The following is a 22,301-nucleotide window of genomic DNA, read 5'->3' as shown; positions in this document are numbered from 1 at the left end:
CTATTTTATATATATTGGTTTTGATCGATTGATCGTTGTTCCCTTTTAGCATTTCACTACTTTATGAGGGTCGAGGACCTTGTTAGTAAGTTGATACTTTACACCTATATAAAAGTGGTTAACCATTGTTAAAGGAAAGGTTGAATTAATTGGAATGAGTTCTTGATTGATAACTTTGTGATCGCTTACCTAATTCCAAGATAAAAGCAGTTATGAATACTTGTTGACTATATGATTTATGTGATTGTCGAGTCATAACAAGTATTAATTAGTAAATCATGTGAGGTGAAATTGAGTAGCAATAGTTTTAGACTGTGCACGTCTGAAGTGACGGACAATCAGGAGTTGGGGTCATGGGTCACCTATGGCTTTTTCTGGGATCAGATTGATCACCGGTTCTATTTTATTCAAAAGTTCCTCGATATCGCAGGTCATTGGGGTTACGGAGTTACGCCCGTACCTCGTCTTCCTTAGTGAAGGCTTCTAGTAGACAACTCAGTCCATTGACTATTTCAATTAAAATAATATTATTGTTATAAAAGTCTAGTCCAGTTTAGTCAAACATGGCCTTCAAGTTAATATGTTTTGGTTGTCCTTACTTATGCATTATTAGTATCATGCTAGGGATATTTATTCATTGATTTAGTATGTAGTACTCAGCTTTGCTGATTACGTGCGTTGTTTGTGTGTGTTGATCATGGCTATGCCTTATTGATCCTATGATGACCCATTTTGGTGAGCCGTCTCTAAGTATCAATCAACATTGTCCATCTACAGGTTTGAAGATGATGCATCATTGGGTTCGGGATTGGAGAGCTTGTAGTTTAGTTTTGATTTGCTAAAGTAATTTTGGTTTGTTTAATTTGACTTTAAAACTTGTTGAATTAGTTACATTGACTTTATTTTCATTGGTTGATTTTAGAGTTAATCCCGTAGTTGACTAGTTATAAATTCAAAGTTAGTTTTATGTTTTCCGCTGCAAATTTCTGAATAAGCCGTTACGTTTTCAAACGGGCGATAATATTTTGATAATTCTCTATATTCATATTTATAAAAAGGGTTATTCTAGAAAAGGGAGAATTTTCGGGGTGTGACACTAATGTAGGGGGCCAAGGTGTAAAAGTAAATAGTTAAAACGTTTAGGCGGGCGTGGATCATGCAGGCAGTACTAAGGCCCGCCTATATATCCAATGAGTTTGACCTACAAAATTAACCGAAAAGATTTGTTCGAGATACCAGTTCAATAAAATCATTCATCTTACCTTACAAAAAAGATAAAAAAAAATACTTGGCATTAGGATGCACTATAAGGCTCTGTTTGGTTGGGTGTAAAACATTTTCAGTGTCAAATGATTTTCATGGAAATAATTTGCAACGGAAAACACAATGCCACAATTAGTTTTCCGTTGTTTGGTTCCATGTAAGGAAAATGATGAAATGAAAGGGAAAGTAAGCAAGTAGTGAGAGGAGTGTACAAGAGAGATAAGGAAAATGAAGGTTTTCCATCACTGGGAGAGCAATTTGACTTATAGAGAAAATGGCTTTACACTCCATTATAAACCAAACAATGTAAAATTGAAAATAGAGGAATTCCATAAAAAATGTTTTACACCCTACCAAACGGAGCCTAAAAGTTTTCAACCAACTTCAACCATGTACATAACCGAGTCGCATAAATCCATCAAAAGGTTTTGCATGCACAAGGTGTACAATAAGTTTATTGTACACCAACATAACTTTTACCCAGTTTTCTCTAACTTTTACCCAATTTTCTCTAACTTTTATATAATTATAAAAAAAGTCGACGGATAAACATTTTAAAGTGTTAAATGATTAATTTTATACATTATTAGTGATTTTGAAGAAATATTTTTTAATAAAATAAAAAATTTTATCACACAAAAATAGATAACTTTTACATATCTAAATGTAACTTTTGACAATTTTACATTTTTACGTCAACTTTAATTTTGGTGTACAATATTTATCGTACACCCATAATATAAAATAGAATTTGGGTAAATCCATAATAAAATGAAAATTAGTAATGGTTACCACGTATCTTTAACTCCAAAACTGTTACCCCCCAATGTAGAAACAACGCAAAGATTGATCTGCCAGACTACCAGACTACCAGACTGTCCATCATCAATTTTGTGTTTCTTGAACATACATGTATTTACACGTTTATTTATTATGCACCTAAAGCATAAATCGTGTTTCCTCCCTTCCATTGGTCCATGTGCTTTCTTCACGAAATTTCAGATAATTGTGACCCCGAACTCCGATTTTCTACATCATTCTCCTCAATTACTAGATTTTCTCTTGTCAATTCTCACAAGTTCTTAGTATTCCCAGAAAACGGAAAAAACCCCAGTTCATTCTACTTTTAAATTCCTTTTTTAACCCAATCTTATCGAACTTCAGATCTGCTTCAAGGTAAACTACTATTTTCTTGTTTTTACCTTGATTTCAATTGATTGATTGTTTTACAGAAATGGGTTTTCTTTTTATTTTAATGGCAGTTTTTTCTGATAAATACAATGTTGTTTTGCTGTTGAAATTCTTTCAGGAAGCTTAGTTCAATGGCTGCAATCTAAATTAGTAATTTGGCATCTCATTTTTGACCGATTCGGCTCTGATATGGCAGTTTCAAAGCAGACTGTTATGGCTATCAAGTCTTACCAAAATCAGGCTGAAAATTTGGTGAAGAATCATTTGCTGTCTGATCCTATTATACCTTACACTTCAATTATTGCAGGCATTTTAGCCTGTAAAGTGGTATGTACCTAATATTTTACCCCATTCCGATCTTTTTGTATCCGGTTTTGATGTATATAGCCTTGAGGGATATTGGTTTAGGAATGGATGGAAAAATCACAGTCAATGTGTGTTATTATTATCTTGGAATGTGGTAGTCAATGCAGTAGTGTTATAGTAATTTGTTTTTTATTTATTTATGCTGAATTTTGTGAGATGCTTGATTTTGATTGTGGATTTTTGTTGGTAACTTGTGATTGTAGATCTACAATCTTACACAGTTGTTTAGTGCCCTGTACTTCAAGAGTTATACTGGTCTTAACAAAGTACAAAGGATCGAATGGAGCAATCGGTCAGTCCTCACTAAACCCTTTGCTTTCTTAAAATTTGTTTTTGCAGCATTTCTAATATTTTATTTGATGTTTGGCAGTGGTATCTCGACAGTTCATGCCCTTTTCATTGCTGCTATGTCATTATATTTTGTATTCTGGTCAGACCTATATGCTGACTTTCAGACCAATGGCTTTGTTACATTCCGTAGCTCAACACTCTCAACTTTTACATTAGGAGTAAGTGTTTGTTTTTTGTTCATGATTCCCTCATTCCATTCTTTTTTATTTCGTACATCACAGACATCAATTGTTAGTTGCCCTAAATGTAGTCTTTTGCTTAGGTTCGTGCTGGAAGAATTTCTCTTGGTATTTCGAATATACAGCTGTTATCATTTGTTATGTATTATATTTTGTTGCAACTTAGAATGTTATTTCTAGAAAAGAAGCCTCAGAGTTGTGATGATATAAAGTTGTATGTTTGGAATAATTATGGGACAGTCCGAACAGAAATATGGTCTATTATTTAGGGAAGGTGCCCCGGAGGGAGTAACCTTTTGTTTATTTAATTTTCTTTATATCCCAAAATATGTGAATAGACTCAATAGTCAATATAGATGGGAAATAGGGAGTACTTGACCTTTTATGAGGCTACAAGATTTCTACTTTGAACGAATTTTGATGTGGAAGTGTGTTTTGTGAATTCTGGTTGCTGTTTCTGGGTTCTGAGAAGACAGAGGGCACGTGATGTTATGCAATAGTGAACTCTTTCGTCTGGAGTTTTGATGACTGAGTGGGAAGTGGGGTGGACGGATTGACAGAGGAGTGTAAGGGAGAATAATCTAGGAGTAGGCATGGAAAGCTTTTGTGGATGGGAGGGAGTAGTTTCGCTTCATTTATCGATCAATTTTGTTTGGATCGAAAGAAGGCTAGGAGTTACACTCTTGTTTGAGTCTAACCTTTCTCAAAATATTTTCACAACTTATGGTGTCCTTGTTTTGGATTTTGTTCCCTAGGTATAGTTCTAGTCACTTTGTAGCTTTAGAACCTTACGTTTTAATTGTTACTTGCTGTTTTCTTATTTACATGTCACAATTATTTAGTTACGTTTGCCAATGCACAATTTTAAACATCAATATCTTCAATTATGGATAAGAAAAAATTATAAAAAATTGATATTTAAAAAATATTTATTGAGACGAATCTAACAAGACCCACACGACTATGTATTTTCTTAAGTGTAAATCACAGAAGGAAGTCAAAGGAGTTTGTATGTATAATGTCCAAAACCCAATCGTGTCATGTAAATAAGAATGGAGGAAGTATTTGTCATACTATACATTCCAAGATGTGCCAACCAGAAAGACAAGTACATTTGCATTCAACAAGCTTGTAAATTTCATGTTTATGGATTGTCTCGTGCATGGTTGTTAAGATCTCGATTTTAATCTTAGAATCTTACGATTTTTCAATCATAAAATACACGACCAATTCTATTCTACTTTTTTACGATCTAAAATGTAACGATCTAATACAACAACGATAATTTGAGACGCCGTAAATGTTATTTCCTTCTAAAAATATACTCCATAGTAAAAATGTTTAGTATAGACTACTTGAGTATATAATGCTTCAATTTAAACAATTTAATTTTAAGTGTTCTCTATTGAAAAATGGGTAAACAATTTACAAATTTCACCATATAATCTCACTTCCGTAAATTCGTAGAATCTTTCAATTTTACGACTCAATTATGACAGGCCCTTCCGATTTAAAGTAGAATCATGATTTTGATAACCTTGGTCTCGTGCTTGAGAAATTGATTTCTTTACTTTTTCTCAAGCTTTTGTTTGCTTGGCTTTTAGTGTTGTGTGCACATGATGGGCAACTTTCTTTTCGATACTTGTTTCTGGATTTACATATCATGGACTAGCTCCTGGGGGTTGGGTTGTAGCGTGGTGTGTACATGTCGGGAAATTTTCTTGTCGGTGCTTGTTTCTTTATTTTCAATTTGTCCCGTAAAAACCTTTTTGTGCACTGCCTTATAGCTAGGATTGCAACGAATACAGTTTCACTAAAACAGAACCAAAGACTCGAAACAACTATAACCATCAATTAAGATCCACACCCTCCACCAATTAAATCAACATAGATCTGTGTGCGTGCGTGTTTTGGGAGTGGGTGAGGGGAAAGAGAGTGCAAGCAAAAGAGAGGTCTAGACTTTTGACTTACAATAGGCTTAACTAAAGGAGTGGGGGAATTTGTTCTTGAAACCTCTTAAATCCGAGTCTTGGTTGGTTGAGTTGGACCATCAATTGCCAATCTGAAGATTTTTTATGGCGGAGATAGATATAAAAGATCAAGAAGGTAGTGAAGATGATGTCAATCAAATGAGTATGACCAGACGGTGATGGACAACGGTTAATAGTTACGATGGTGGAGGGAAGTTTGTTTTTATTGGGGAAGAGGGGACTAGATACTCTAGCTGGAGGTGGGCGGGGAACCATTTTCTACATAGACCGAACAACACCAAGGGATATGATTTTCCAATTTCCTCCAAATGAATGAAATAATTATTTCCCTTTCTCGAATCCTTTACCTTGCTATGAGAACCAACTACTAGTGTCAACTTGTGAAGGTGTTTGATTTCATAAAACAGAGTGGAGTATCAATCCATTGATGATAATGTATCTTTAGGTCATGGGTATTGATGTATTGTAAGTTTGTAATTACTAATTAACCTTAATCCAGCTTCATTTTCTTAGGTGTTGTAAGCCTTTTTCTCTGTAGATTGACCCAACCTTGAATTAATTGTTGTTGGAATGGAAATAGGGTGGGTGGTTGAGGGAGGAGGGCCCTTCATGTTGATACGATCCTCAAATTTGTAATTCTACAACTTATAGGTTACCTATAGCAGGTATAACTTCCAAATCTGCACCCTATATAGCAGGTAAAATATTCCATCAAAGATAAACGTGTCCCAACGATGGAGTGACAGGTGACTTATAGTCGCTTAATTACATTGCTTGTTTGCATCCTTCTAAAATAATAAAAACATCTATTAAAATCAGCACATTTGAATTTCAAGTTACAACTCTATCTTAAACTGGAAGTTATGGTTGTGGGAAGAGGGTCCTCTCTGTACTCTTCCCATTCAGCTTTGTTATTTCACTAGTTACTTGTTCACTTTGGCAGATACTGCAAACAACACCTCAATGAGCAGATAAAAAATCAAAGCTTTTTCTGCCCCACCATGGGGTGCCCTTTAGTCTCTGAAATTAGAGTGCTTACCAGTTTGTAACTTGCATATCCTTAGGAAATGTAAAAGATCCCATAAATACTGAACATCTTGAATACAACTTAAACTTGAAGCTGCATTAAAGGGCTTAAGTGGTTTTGAGTGGTCTATGTTGGGGCACGCAATGAATCTACAGTAATATTTTGAAACAGGAAGTTTTGATTGACACATGTTCTCTCCTTGATTTTACATGTTTTTTTTTCCTTTTTTTACTTTTAATTAATTTTTTTTTTGCATTCATAACATCCTAATTCATCAAAGGTCGGATAATTGATTAGTCCATTGTCCCGTTTAACTTCTATATCAACATACCAGTCGTGCATCGCACGAACGAAAAACTAGTTCAATTCATGTCCCCAATATCCATTGTGGGTGTTCTTGGGTTTTCCCTATTCCTGACGTGCTACTCATATGGATAACATCCTATAACCCCTCCCGAGGCAGATATTGGTGGTATTCGCTTGGTTTGTCACTCCTGCTTACCATTCGTTGTCTGAGCTTCAGTTATATCCATTTTAATATAATAGAATTTTAGTTGTCAAAAGAGGGGGGTAAAAGCTGTTGCTAGTTGAAGTTGCTTTTTCCTCTTTGTGTATGCTTCCTCCTCTTATCTTATCGTCAAGAAAAGAAGATAAAAGAGAACTGCAGGCTAGAAGCTAGATGAGTTATAGTTTTTAATAATCCTTGTGCTATAGGATTCATGGCTTGTAATTGTTACTATTTAGATTATGGTGAATTAGTATATTTTTCTCTTTTTTCTTGTGAAATATAATGTGGTAACTTTGATTTGAAATTTGACAGGTATCTGTGGGGTACTTTATTGCAGACCTTTCAATGATCATGTGGCTTTATCCTTCTTTGGGTGGAATAGAGTATGTAAGTCATGTTCTTTCTTTCTGTCCGTCTCTCTCTCTCTCTCTTCCCTTCTTTCGTTCTTTCTGTGTATCTTCTCTCTTCGTCATTATAATAAAATCAACTATCTCGGTAGAGTTGCATATGCTGCCGTCCTCTTTACTTTTAAGGAGAATGTGCAGATTGGGACTATTAGTTTTCTATAGGTCCAAGTAGCAGCATAGTGGGCATTAAGGAACCTGATGAATTTGCCACTCATTAAAACGCTTATCAGTTTATTCAATGTCCTTGCTGATATTATAAATATGGCTACTTAGATCCAACAGGTTTATGTATTTTATTACTTTTCCTTCTTCTGAATATTATTGTCTGTTGATCTTAGTGTCTAGATAAGTATAGACTACAGAGATCTGCAATTGAAATGATAGAAAGACATCCATGCCTTTATTTTAAAATTCCAATTTTCAAGATGACAGAATTATAAGGCTGTAAAAATTGATAAGTTCTTTTTACCTGGAAATATGTTTTGTAGCTAGGTATATTTATCATACATACATCGCACCTCTTCATGAAAAGCGGAGTTTCTTTTCGGTCAGATCATGACATTGATCTGGGTGAAGAATAATGGTCACTTTGTAATAAAACTAATTGTTACTTGAGGTAAACTACTAACATAAACAACTTGTCTTTTAATCAATTAATTAATGAAATCGAATCAATTTATCTTTTTACTTTTGAAATTCTGCTAAGCATTAAAATGAGGTGCAGGGGCACTTTAGAGTATTATCTTAAAGAAGTTGTTAGTAGCTTGAGGAAGAAGATAGTTAGTTGTCAGGGTAGAAGCTCTATAAATAAAGCGAATCAGAGAGAGATAGAGAGAGCAATTATGATGAATATCGATGAGAGTTTTCTTTAGCTTCTAGATTCCTAGTTGGGAGATATTCAAGCCTCTTGAAAGGTTGAATAGCATCAATTTTCTGGTAATTCCAGTTTGTTAATAAAAATTACCTTCTTCCCCTAAACTGCCATTAATGGTGTCTAAGCTAAGTTCATTCTTAGCAAATTCTTTTATTACAGTAATTACACGTGTTCTTTTGTATTTCAAATCTTGGATTTGAAATAAGAATCATTTCTGTGCATTATGCTTTAAACATGAAAACCAACTTAGAAATTTCAGATGTCTCTACCTACTTAAGCTGTTTGTCTATGAGATTGTATTGCTTGCGTGCTTGTTTTGGAATTTTTTTTATTATATTATAATATTATAGTGTTGCATTTTCTCCTGGACTTATGACAGCCCTTTTTTTAACTGAACTTCTAAAGAAATTATTACATGAACCTAAGCCTCCGTTGGAGTTGAAATCCAGCAGAGTTGGCTTCCAAGCATGTGCTATTTCTTTGACTCTGAGAACCTTTGTTTCTCTTCAGGTCTCAGTTGCTGATATTTCCTATCAAACGTTTCCTGGAATGTGTAATGTTCCTATCAAAGTTATAGGTTAAAATTTATTTTTTTGAGTTATAGGAAAACCAGCGTATCACCTTCTTGTCCGTCCAGGCGTCCACTGTAGACTTGTAGTAAATGTTAAAAGAGAATAATCGGTAAATTCTCGTATTTGTATGAGAGACTGGGATTACTATCTTCTTGAACTTGTCAACAAGATTAAAAAAACAGTTACAAATGAGTTTTCCACACTAAAAGCTATGGCCTACTCCTATATGCCTTCTCAGTGGAGTTAACACCCTAAGTTACCAAATTTGTGATACAATCTACTATTCTACTAGACTTAGGACAAAAGGAGAATTTTTTGTCTAAGCTTTTCACTCACTCAAAACTTAATGTTTCCAGGATGCAAGGCGGCTGGCAATTTGTGGCCTTGCACACTTGGCTCACTCTAGATGTAAGCTTATAAAACAGAAGAATTAAATTGCAACTTCTTATTATAAGGAAAGACCTTAAGTGTGCAAAACATGACCTTCTATGAAGGATAATCATGATTGCTGCTCGTTTTGCTGAGAACCCATCAAATTCATCCTAGGTTTCCTCCATTTGAAGGTCTTTCATCATGTATGTCTGATGTCAAAATTGATTTCACACCAAGTTCCTCCTCATCTTTTGTGCTGAGGAAATATGCCCTTTGAAATGGAATTATGCCCGAGAGTGATTTACACTGTAATCTAAGTTAATTTCAACTCGCAAGACTCAAGAGTAAGCGACTTCAACTTATCTGGGTGGGTGTCTGGGGCTCATGATATGATCCATTGCCTTACAACCTTGTAGTAAACAAGGTTTACTGGGTTAGGCTCCTCTTCTTTATGAAGCGTTTAGAAATTCATAACCAGTCAAGAGTCTTCTTTTCATCTCTTACTTTTCTATGTCGTGCTCTTCCATTGTCTTTATCACACCGGTACCCCGGACGAGCTTCCTGCCAGAACTCTGTTGCTGTTGAATAACTGGCCACTTCCTATTGGAATAAGAGATCACCCTCCTTGATTCATCGTGTTAATCCCATATTTTCCAAACCTTTTCTCCATGGAGATTATTTTTATTAATAGTTTCTTGATAGCACAGCAGTGTCAATTAGAAGTGAGAGAGATAAAGAGGACAGAATAAAGTGGCTCACTGGTCAATACAAAGTAGGCTATGATGTAATGGGTATCAAGGCACTAAAATCATTTTCAAGTTTAAATGGTAGAGAAAAATTTTCGTCTTTCTCTGCCACAGAGTATCTCGTCTGCTTCCACGTTATTTGGTAGTCCCCATTTTGAACTGTTGAGGGTGGTTCAAGAAATAGGTCTTGTCATGACAGTTTCGTGTTGTGTTTACATTTGAATAAGTAATTTAGATTTCTCTTAAATTGTGCTGAAATTTTAAATTTTCTATGCCTTAAGTTAAAGAGGTTAGAGCATGTCATATTCATGTTTGTAACATCAAAACTGACTAGATCCATTTAGTTAAAGAAGCAGGCCAAAAACCTCTACATAAATCCTCTTTTTTGGTGTTTGGTTCATTTTGTGTCAAGGAGTGATCAAGAGGTGCAAATAGTAATTGCTTGTTTTGTTTTCAGAATACCAGCTTCTTGCTATATTTTTTTTAATCAGTTTTGCTTTTTGTCAGGGCTACTTTGTATGTTGCATGTGATTTCCATGTATATGAGTTGAAATGCTTTTGGTGCTGTCTAATATACTTCTTATCTTGCTATGGTGCTCTATGGTAAGGATCACCAATGCATCTGCATAGTTTGGGTGAGAATGAAAACACTTCTGGATTGTAGTGTAGGCGTCGTCATGGTTCCTATATAAGCCCTACTTTGGTCCTATAAGAAGTAGAAAAGTAAGATGAGTCATGAGTGTGGAGATACAGAACCCTTTACGGCCCGTTTGGTAGCCGGCCATAAATAGTGTCAATGGAAATGAATTTGCAAGGAAAATCAATATTCATTTCCATGGTAATGCTAGTTTACACAAAATTATCTATTTTTCTTTATAATTTTCCATTACCATTTGGGGAGTGGCGGGAATGCAAAGTTATGAAGAAAAACACCAAGTTTCAGACAAAATTTCATTGCCATGGACATTATGGTGTTATTTTCTTGTCAAATCACACTTAGATTTATTCTCATTCCCACCATTTATTACCGGCTACCAAACATGCCGTTATTGTCATAGAGGTTTTGTATTCAATAGCCATATAAAAACATTCCCTCATGATAATAGTTAAAATTGACACTTGGGTAATACTTCACTCTCATGCTGACTACATTTTTCCCTCTCATAGTTAATGTCATTCTTCCCTCTCATGCTGACTACATTGCGCAGGTTATACATCATTCTCTCTCAGGGATCGCTGTTGCTTATGCTATGTTTTCTGGTGAAGGGCAACTTTATACCTTCATGGTCCTTATTTCTGAAGTGACGACACCTGAAATCAATATGCGATGGTGAGTTCTTTACAAAGTTGTTATTTCGGGTTTTTCGCTGCTGCTTACTGTCTCTTGGTTATTCAATGAAGGTTTCTTGACACAGCTGGATTGAAGAGATCTCATGCATATCTGATTAATGGAATTGTGATTTTTTTCGCATGGTTGGTGAGTACATGCCTTTTTCACGCATATCACCTTTTCACTTTTTTCTCTTCTTACTTTACAGTATTGAGACGATGAGAAAAAGTTTGAAGCTTGTGCTGTATACATTTTTCTTGTACTGAAAAGATATTAGTAGTTGCTTTAGTGAAGTAACCTAAATTCATATCCTAACTTCAGCAAACTTCTCAGCTATAATCAAGTTAGTATTGGTGGACCTGGTGTCTGAATAATGTCAATGTGTTGCTTTTCACTTTGTCGCCATTTCCTGTATCTCGCTGTAACCTGACATGTAATCCGATGTGCAATGCAGGTTGCAAGAATTCTGCTGTTTGTTTACATGTTCTATCATGTTTACTTGCACTATGAACAGGTAACTGCTTTTGATTCTTCAGTTCGTCCTGGTGATTGATTGCCTTGAAATTAACGTTGTCTTCAGTCCTCTGTATTTCACTGGAGGAAATACTTTTTTTTTTTTCCTATTCATGTGCATGTATTTGTGCAAGTAGCTGCTGCTTTTAAATTTGTGGCTCACCGTTATACTTGCATCATAAAGTGAATTTCTCAATCAAAGTGGTTTGCATTTTGAGAGCTTTTGTAGTACGCAAAAGTAATGGCGTGTGAGAATCAAACCTGAGCATTGAAATTTAACCGATTTGAAGTTAAACAGAATTGAAGTATATTTTAAATATATCAAATTTTTATATTTTTTACTAATACGTAATTTTAAGTTTAAATGGTCAAAGTTATGCGTCGGCAAACGTGAAAGTCAGAATGGTGCAAATAATTTCAATTTCTAAATTGGCCATGCAAAAAGTTCAATTAGATAATTAGTTATGTGTTGGCTTGATGCACACATTTGGTGTGACTGATTAATTGGGTCTGTCCTTAGCCCAGATTTGTTGGTTATTTGTCCTCCCTTAGTTGTGTGTAACTTTTAATGGGGGGTTAACTACAGTACAAAGGTGTAATCCTCTTGATTTGGTGATTTTATGTACCTCAAATCATTATTCGTGCCTTTTTTTAATGTGTAATTCAATCCTATAATTAATTTGCAAACAAGTACTCAATACAAAATTGAGATTTTGCTAGAAAATTGCATAAAAGGTGAAATTCGTCATTATATTGTGTCAACAGTCAACACTGCATTCTTATAAAATATTGCTACCTTTTATTCTCTGTTATAACACCTTTGGTCCCTTACACAAGTACTCGGTATATTTTTTTCAAGTTCATACTACGTATGAGAATTGTAAAACCATTACTTGTCATTACTAAACCATTTTGGGTCTATTGTACATAGGTAAATTGATAATTTAGATTATTTTAAGAAGATATATCCGAAAGTTGGGATTATTGCAAAATAATCCAAAGCTGAGATTATTTTGAGACGATGGTGAAAGTTTGGGATTATTTATGTCAATTTTTTTTTTTTTTTTGGCTTTTAAATTTTGTACTTATATGCAGTTATGAAGGCATGTTAGACCATGTTTCTGATACAAGTTATAGTAAGGTGGCTTCAATCTAATTTCTCATTCTTTATTGAAACATTTCATCATTTGAGTGCAACCTTTTCCATTTTCTTGGATAATTTAGTAGCCAAAATTACAATACATGCTGAACTTCTGTTTGTTGATGCAAAACTGTAGGTTATGCAAATGCATATATTTGGCTTCTTTTTGGTGTTTGTTGTACCATCTGTGCTTGCTGCAATGAACTTAATGTGGTTCGGGAAGATACTCAGAGGATTGAAGAAGACCTTAGCTAAGAGGCAATGACAGAATCTGTATCATTGCAATTGCATGGCATTTTTCGTGGGATCTTTTTTTGTTCGGTGTAAAAATGGTGGGTCAGAACTGTGGAGAAGGTAAAGGGAACTTTAAGTGACTTGACTTACGATAGGATTTGTTGTAAATAGTTGAACCTTCACACTTAGGGTACTTTGTATTTGCGGCGAACAATGAAATTATTGTTCAAATTACACCCGAGTTTCTATTTTTATCAATCTATTATTCCTTTATAATTTTCAAGACCTATTGCAGTCTTGATATTTTGTGATGCCATGTTCTTCATCTTCATATGTTCTCCATTTACTTATCTATATTATTAAAGCATAGTGGTGAGAAATGTGAGGGCTTCAAAACCCAATCCCCACCTCTCATGCTTCGTTATTTAAGGAACCTTAGGGAATAAAAAAATTAACAAATCAACATCACCCCACACACAATTAACGGGGAGATTATTGGAAATCTATATTATTAAAGCAGAGTGGTGAGAAATGTGGGGGCTCCAAACCCCAATCCCCACCTCTCATGCTTTGTTATTTAAGGAACCTTAAGGAATAAAAAAATTAACAAATCAACATCACCCCACACACAATTAGCGGGGAGATTAAATTGGAAAATAACAATAGTAAAGGGTAATGAACATGAAAGAATAAGGAAATAATTTAGAACAATGATTCACTTTTAAATTTCATGACAAATCTATGTTACAAAGTGAAAACGTTACATATTTTAGCTTCTACCAAAAAAAAAAGAAATTAACATATTTTAGCCTTGGAAGATCGAATTCTACATAGTTGCACAATACGAAAATAAAAATAAAAATATTATAACTTTGGCAGAATTATACATTGAATATCAAATTACACAAAATTACTTCTAAGCCTACATGCACAATTTTACATATTTTCAACAGCTCTGAATTTTCCACTTGCCGCTACATTTTAATTTCTCTACTATTAATATGCATGTCTATATTCTACCAAATTTCATGCCATTCTAATTAAATTAAACATGGAAACTCTAACAAAAAGGGAAAAAATTAACACATATATATAAGAATATGAAGAAAAAAAATATTAACCGAGGATTATATCAATAAAAAGTAAATTTACATCTAAAAAAACAGAACAAGAGGAACTAGATCTGAGAAGTTGTTAAATCTAGAGAAATGACGTTTTCCGAGAGCAAATCGTCTTTTCAACCATCAGAGCAGAATTAAAACATACCCTTAGAGTTTTTTTTAAGGGAATACTCTTAGTTTACCAAGTATAAAAAATATATGCAATTACACAAGTCAACAAACCTATTAATTTTGTTGGCGTAAGGACGAGTAATTGTGTACAGATTGTTGGATTGAAAGAGAAATCTTAGAAAGAGGAGAAAGAATAAAGCTTATGCTTAATAATTTGAGTTAGATGTCCTTTGACTAAGCTTGGTATACCACTATACCACATAGATTTTTTTAACACATGAAAAGACGATTATATTCACAAAGCATTAAGGCAGGTTCGGTACAAAACCAACTTCCCTTTTGGTGAAGCAAATAACGATAAGATCATACCTCCCTTCTACAAAATATTCCAATAACCTAGATAAACCTTGAGGCCACAAAAAATCCTGGTTATCTATATAAGCCAAAAGATGAAACCCTGCTAAGGCACTTGGGAGAATTAATTGTTGGTGATTTCTCCATCTTCCATTCCAACAAATGGTAATCGGATTATCCATTGTTGAACCGCTAACAACAAAAGGAGTAAATTCCTTTGCCTTGGGGGAAGAGCCTTCTGCCACATTCGAGTCTTTTGAAAGCTGAATGGCCTCCTAACTATCGTACCAAAAACTATATGAGATGCATTTGAAGTAGTTGCCTGATATGATATGCTGTCGTACACCCGTCAAAAATAAAATCCTAGCGAACCCTCCTAACAATGTAGTAGGGTAAGCAGGGTCGAATCCACAGAGAGATGGCTATTTAAATATAGCTTTCAAAGTATGGAGAAACTAACAATGTCACGAAATTTAGGATTGAAGGTTTAAACTAAAATAATTAGGAAAAAAAATTAAAAGAACTGGGGCAATGGTTCACCATGTTTATAGTTCAAAATCAATAAAAAATCATCAACAATTCAAGTATTCAAATTATCTAGAGCACGAGTTAATCCTACGGCCGGGTCTTAACACTCTCAATTCAACATATACAATATGATAACTAACATAATCAGAATTCCTAGTTGTAGGTAAGCCTCTAAAAGTCGATCTTTCGATTCTAAACCCTATTAGCATGATTTAATCAAACAATGGATTAGATTGCAAAGATTAACAATATAAACCTAATCAACTAGAAATATCAATGAATAATCAAACCATCAACAATAAAAATAAAGATTCATAATATAAACATGGATTCCCAAACCCTAGAAAGAAAGCAAACTACTCAATCATGAAATAAACAATAAAAATCAAGTCTAAGAATGAAAACATAATTAAAAACGACAAATAAAATAAAGAGAAAAATTAATAATATCTCAAAGATTTACATTAATGGAGTATGAAGAAAAACTAGGGTTCATCAAAGGAGAAGAGAGAAAAAGAACGTAAAAAGAAATTTGGAATAAAAAGCATGAGGGAAATAAATTAATTCCCTTGAAGTATTTATAGTTTCAATTTTCTAAAATAAATAAATAAAAATAGAAGTCGTCAATGATTGGTCGATGTACGATGACGTGGCAATGAAATCCGAGCACGACAAAACCGCCTAGGATATGCACGAGTCGCAAAAGCTGACGAAGCATGGCAGCGGGATCTCGCGTGCCATCCCTTGCTGGTTGGAAGCATCTATCGTTGGGCAAGCTAATGGGCGCGAACACAGAATGGAAGAGGGCAGCAAGCGATCTCTTGTTTGGCATCAAGTGATCCCTCTATGGGAGCTGTTGTGCGCGACAAAATTTTTGAGATCCCTCGCTGGAGGCGGGCCATCCCTCGCTGGGTGTCGAGCTCCCTCACTGGCCATCGAATGTTCCCTCGTTGCGAGCTGCATGTGATGAAGATTGTGAACTGTGGGCTCATCGGATAGTCGAGTCACCTTTGTTTATGTCATAACTCTTAATATATAATGCCCCTAGGGACGTGTGACCTGTCGTTGGAAAGCTCTTTAAGCCTACTTTCTATCCCAATCAAAATCATCTCATTCTAATCTGTAGAACTTGAGATATCATCAAAAGAGTGAACGCTTATCCGTTTTGATGCATAGAAAAATGACGTTTAGCTTCGTTCTTGACTCAAAAGTTATCCCTAGAGACATATAATGATCCTCGAGTCAACATGCCATTCATTCATCATCAAAATCAACTTTTAACACTCCGAAAGCATCCAAATGACCGTAAAATCACCTGAAATATTAAAGAAAACACAAACAGGCATAATAGAGTACAATAACGACAACTTATGCAAATGCGACTCTAAATGCAACTAAAATGAGACGAATGCCTATAAATGCAACCTAAATGCGCCGAAAACACCCTATACAAATATGATTCATCAAATTCCCCCAAGCTAGACGATTGCTTGTCCATAAGCAACATTAAACCAAAGACAAAGAAAAGTGACGCACATGACTTTCATCAAACCATGATAGGATCAACCTAACTCTCGAGCAAACAATCAAACAAAGTTATTGAGACAGAAATCTAGATCGGATACAAATAGAACCACAAAGCATCATGATCCACAATTGAAACAACCAATCTTAGCCACAAAGTGTTCTTAATCAAGCTAGTTGTTGCCGCGTACCTTGTAGAATATAAATATATGATGCAACAGGGGTAAGATGACAATTGCAAGAAACAATTTTCACCCAATCACAAAACAAACATGCCGATCAAGAGGTCTTTATAATAAGCTTGTAATGGGGCTAGGTACAAAGAAAGGGTAGGATATAATTTGGGTAAAAGTGAGAGTAAGGTCTAACTTGGGGAGAAAATGTGAACTATATGTGTCGGCGTGATAATGCCGAAAATCCAACTCCATCGAACCATGTACTCGAAGAATCAACCAAGTTATAACCAAGGGGAAGAACATAATATAATGTCAATGATCTTTCTTCAATCCCCTTTCCTTGCCTTCAAACTATATACAAAATGAATAACATACCCTTTTATTCATTTATTTATAATTTATTTTTATCTCTTTTTTTTTTCTAGTATGAAATGAAATAAATTGATCAAAAACGAAAGTACAAAAATAAATAATAATAATGTTAATTGTTACAAGATTGGGTGCCAACAATAATATGCACCATTTTCGAACCACAAATCCAAACATAGCCTAGAACCACGAACTATTGGCTTAGTGTGCCAATCAATCAACACTAATGAAACCATTACGAACACCAAAGCTCCCCCAAGCTAGACTCGGGACAAGTAACCAACGGGGCTAATAGGACTCAATTTTGTGGAGTTAAAAGAATAAACGGGCGGCTACAACATGGGTATGAAAGGCAGGAACTGATGTTTCTAAATTCGTCTGAAGACTTCCTAAGAGAATGGCTTCTATCATACGCGGCATGCATGAGTTGCAACTAAACTAATAATGAATCTCAAGGCAAAATCATACGATAACAAGTCACATCAATCACACAAAATCATAGTAAGGTGACCTACAAGATAATTGGCTAGCTATTCTTGACATGAGACCAACATTTTACCGCATACCATTCAATTGGTTCACACAATGCCAAGCAGTTATCAATGTATAGCATAACCGACTGAATTTCAGAATCATAGCTAAGTTCAAAAGAAGCTCAAGAGAGTCAAGTAAAGTCGGGAACAGTTTAAAAGTCAAATACACAATTCAGGGTATAAAAACATATGAATTTATTCATATGGGTAGAATATCTCCGATGGAGTCTTTCATGTTTGATTTAGTAAATGCCATTACTTAATCTAAAACAATATTTTAAGATTTTTGTAAATAGATCTTAATACCAAGTATGCACTAAGTTTCGCCTTGGTCCATCATTGATGAATAATTTCAAATCTAAGTCATTAGCATTTGAATGTTCATGAATAATAGAGAGATATGTGTGTGATACACATAGGACCAATTAGGTTTTAGGTACTCCCACTAAACTTCTTATACATCTTTAAGAATCATGTACATTTTATTAAACTAAAGTACTTATTAGCTTCACTAAAATAAAGTTCTAATTCCCAATTGCTTTGCTTAAATACATACTCGGACTTCATAAGCTAGAATTCATTTCAAGCATTATTTGGATCCACAAATCCTATGACATTCCATATACATAGTTTCTTCCAACATTTGATTGAGGAATTCGTTTTGTCATCCAATTGCCATATGTACCAATATGCAATCATTGCTTGATTTATAGACTTGAGCATTATTATTATGCATGAGGTTTCAACACAATCCACGCCATGAATTTGCTTGTAACCTTTAGCAACTAATCTAGCTTTTTGTGTGAACACAATTCCATGTTTGATGGTTTTTATCCATAAAACCAATTTGCAACCAATCATAGGTGTAAACAATTCTTGCAAATCAACAAAATTTCAATTTTTTCATCAAAACATTGATTCTGTTTTATGGCCTTTAACCATCTAAAACATTTAAGTCTATATATGGCCTCTAACCATTTTAGGGAATCTGGGTTTCATCATAGCTTTCTTACAAGTCACAAACTAATTAATCTACATGATAATAGTTTGACTGCAAGTTGTAGGTTTCTTCACTATCTAATAGAAGAATCTCATAGTTTCAGTGACCTGAATTGTATGCCTACTTGGGTATAGAACATCAAACAATAGAATATCAAAGACACTTGAAAGTCCTTTGAATATTTTGTTCTCCTTGAAGAACTTGTAAAGTCTTCTAAGAGATGTCTATTCTTTAAAGCCACTTCTAAAGTCCTTAAAGGATAAGTGTTTGGATTTTCTGAAGAACTTCGAAAAGCATAGAAGAATCTCATAGTTTCAGTGACCTGAATTGTATGCCTACTTGGGTATAGAACATCAAACAATAGAATATCAAAGACACTTGAAAGTCCTTTGAATATTTTGTTCTCCTTGAAGAACTTGTAAAGTCTTCTAAGAGATGTCTATTCTTTAAAGCCACTTCTAAAGTCCTTAAAGGATAAGTGTTTGGATTTTCTGAAGAACTTCGAAAAGCCTCCGGAACATCCGTTTATGTTTGTTGTTCGCCTCGAAGACTTCCGAGGTCTATTTTCTCCCACTTGTCATTTTGGAAATGAATCTCCAGTAGGACACTATTTTGAGCAAACAAACATTATGTTCTCAAAAATTCGTGGTAGAAACAATACCCTTGTGTCTCATTTGAATAAATCACAATGAAACATATATCTACACTTGGGCCTTAGTTTGTTGAATAACAAACACTAAGCTCCCACTGAGTTTACCAACTCTTTAGATATATATTATTGAAAAGATATTCTGAAATTACTTTTCAATAGCTTTGACGAATTTGGTTTAGTTTGGTGGTAGTTGAGCATTTTGTTTATAAATTATAGGAAAAATCTTTATGATTCATCATTGATAGAATCAAGTACTAATTGACTTCTATCATTCCAATTTAGATATACCATGTCTTATGGAGCTCGATCGTGAAATTACAACACACAATCATTGATGATCATTCTTGACTTAAGTAATCATCAACATGATCTAACCTAGATCTTTATGATTTCTTGCCAAGTGGATTTTATACTTCTGAATCTTTGGACTAGCCAAACAGATTCAAATTTATATCACATTGAGTAAATAAACCTATATTTACTCTAATTCAGGTGAAATAATAAAGTCATAAAATCTTTCTTTAGCTTTGAACTCTATTGTCTAGGTGTTCTTACAATAGTTCATATCTTTTGTTACTTTCAACAAGTAAGACTTGCTTGTCTTGAATTGATCTTGAAATCAATTAACTTTCAAAATTCCATCAAAATAGAGCTTTTGAATGTTAATTTGTTGACATGGTCTAAGCAACAATGCTAAAGGTTTGTGGAACTCAAATCAAGAGATTGATTTGAACCTAGTAAAGTTCTTATTTTTAAAGATTTGTTTGTTTTAGTCAAGCATACTGACTCAACCCGTAAATGACCATTTCATCCAAATAAATAAACAAACAAAAATTGTTTTTGTTCTTCTGAATGTGAGTCTTTCTGTGTTTGAAAACAGAAATTCAGGTATGCTGATTATGGAACAAAATAGCCATTAAGTTCCAGCCTTGAAAGGACTTAAAACAAACTAGATGACCCTGCAACTAATGTAGCATTGCCATGCTGCATTTCCCACTTGTAGGTCATTAGTGTAGCCTATTTTCCATTGTTTGAGTTATTACTGAAGTAAGAACCTCAAGCGGTATATGATACCAAGGAAGTTTTTTTTTTGCTAGGTCACTTCTCTTTAAACATAAACTTATAGGTAGAAACGAAATTGTAAGTTCCTTTCACTTGTTCCTTGTTTTCCTATTTCTTGTACCCTTTCTTATAGTCTTAAGAATTGACTTCTCTAGTGTTAACTTTTATACTTTGTTAGACATGTCCAATGTCAATCCAACAAAGGTCTTACCATTTTAGTTATGTTGAATATTTTTCTTCAACTAGATGATCTTACCAGAAGCTTCTAAAGTTCTCTAAGCATCGATCTATTCGAATGTCTAGGGACTAGACTCATTCAAGAATTAAATGGACAAAGATATTAGGTTGTTAACCATTGGTAAAGCTGATCGTTTAAACTCAATGCTTTATGATCTCAAAACTTCATTGTATTTTGAATTCACAAGCACTAATCAGTTTGGCATTCGACTTTAATACTCGAAAACAACCATAAAAGTCGCTAAAAGAAACATACATTTTAAATTGCTCACTTTCTCTCATCGAGGAAATTTATTGTTACCTTTCAAAAAGGATTTACTGCAGTGCAAGATATTTAATTATAAACAATAATTAAAACATACAATGAAGCATACAAGTCTAAACATTTATCATGAGTAATAACTTGAAAATTAAAGCAATCATGCAATTTAAACAAGTCATTGGCATTTTATTCGAATTTATTGTTCCGGAAGGTGTGAATAAAATGAATCCAAGATCCTAAAATCATCGAAGAATTAAGCACATTATGTATTTAGACTCAATTCTAAAATATTTTAGGTAAGCAAATCCTTTGCTAATAGTCTAGAAACTACTCTTGGTTGATAGGTACGTCTAAGAACTTATTAGGTAAACCTATCTGTTTTGCCACGACATAAAAGGACTCCTTACTTATATCGTTGAGTTTCACCAAAACTAACATGTACTCACAATTATTTGTGTACCTTACCCCTTTAGGATCAACAAGTAACACCTCGGTATGGCGGAAAACTATTACTTAGATTGATGTAAAGGTTATCCAAAGTGTTATTTTGGAAGTTTGGAACTTAAGGCTCTTACTATGTTGGTTAGATTTTAAGTGAACTAAAATCCTTAATCATGCAACATAATCAAGCCATAACCTCATGCATAATTAAGACATATTTAAAGCAATGAATAACTTAAAGCATGCATAAGATATAAATGTGATCTAGTATGACCCGACTTCATCTTGAAGCTTTAACTTCAAAGTCCGTCTTGAAAATGGATTGGAAACTCCGTCTTGAATTTCACCATGGGAGGCGCCATTTTCTTCAAATAGGATAAGATGTAATTGAAACTAATTACAACTATTTGATGGTACACAGACCATATTTAAAATTAAAAACCTTGGTGCATTAGACCAATTTTACATTCAAATTAATGGTACACAGACCATATTTACTATCCTATTTGGGCCATACTAGTCACTTTCCATAACCTGCAAAACAGCACATTTACAATATACCATTCACCCATTCATTTATCAATGAATTGCCCACATAGCAAGTTAGTAGAACATATTATGCATCACATAAATATTTGCTACAATTAATCAAGGGTTCCAATAATCTACAAATTATTCAATCCTTATTAATTCTAATCGAGTTGTTTTAACCTTAAAGGAATATAGACCTAATCAAGAGTTTATGACTAAAATGATTCCACTAAAACCAAGAAATTTACATGCTTTACAAATTTTTAACATAAAATTGTATTTCCTAGTCAAACCGGAAACTTACTAATTTAATTAAAATTTAAAGCTCATATAAA

At 34.1% G+C, this 22,301-nt stretch overlaps 1 protein-coding gene across 1 annotated transcript; it reads left to right on the top strand.

The window, feature by feature from the left end:
• Window positions 1-2,091: 2,091 nt before the first annotated feature.
• LOC110800564 (uncharacterized) lies at window positions 2,092-13,348 on the top strand. Its single transcript, XM_022005879.2, has 9 exons — window positions 2,092-2,439; window positions 2,573-2,781; window positions 3,024-3,112; window positions 3,191-3,329; window positions 7,189-7,263; window positions 11,056-11,177; window positions 11,249-11,324; window positions 11,632-11,691; window positions 12,968-13,348. Exons 2-9 carry the CDS (start codon window positions 2,644-2,646, stop codon window positions 13,094-13,096), a joined length of 828 nt encoding a protein of 275 aa, XP_021861571.1. The 5' UTR covers window positions 2,092-2,439; window positions 2,573-2,643; the 3' UTR covers window positions 13,097-13,348.
• Window positions 13,349-22,301: the final 8,953 nt, after the last annotated feature.

Source organism: Spinacia oleracea, chromosome 2 (genome assembly GCF_020520425.1).
Source record: "Spinacia oleracea cultivar Varoflay chromosome 2, BTI_SOV_V1, whole genome shotgun sequence".
Classification (NCBI taxonomy): Eukaryota; Viridiplantae; Streptophyta; class Magnoliopsida; order Caryophyllales; family Amaranthaceae; genus Spinacia; species Spinacia oleracea.
This window is presented reverse-complemented; position numbering and strand designations above follow the sequence as displayed.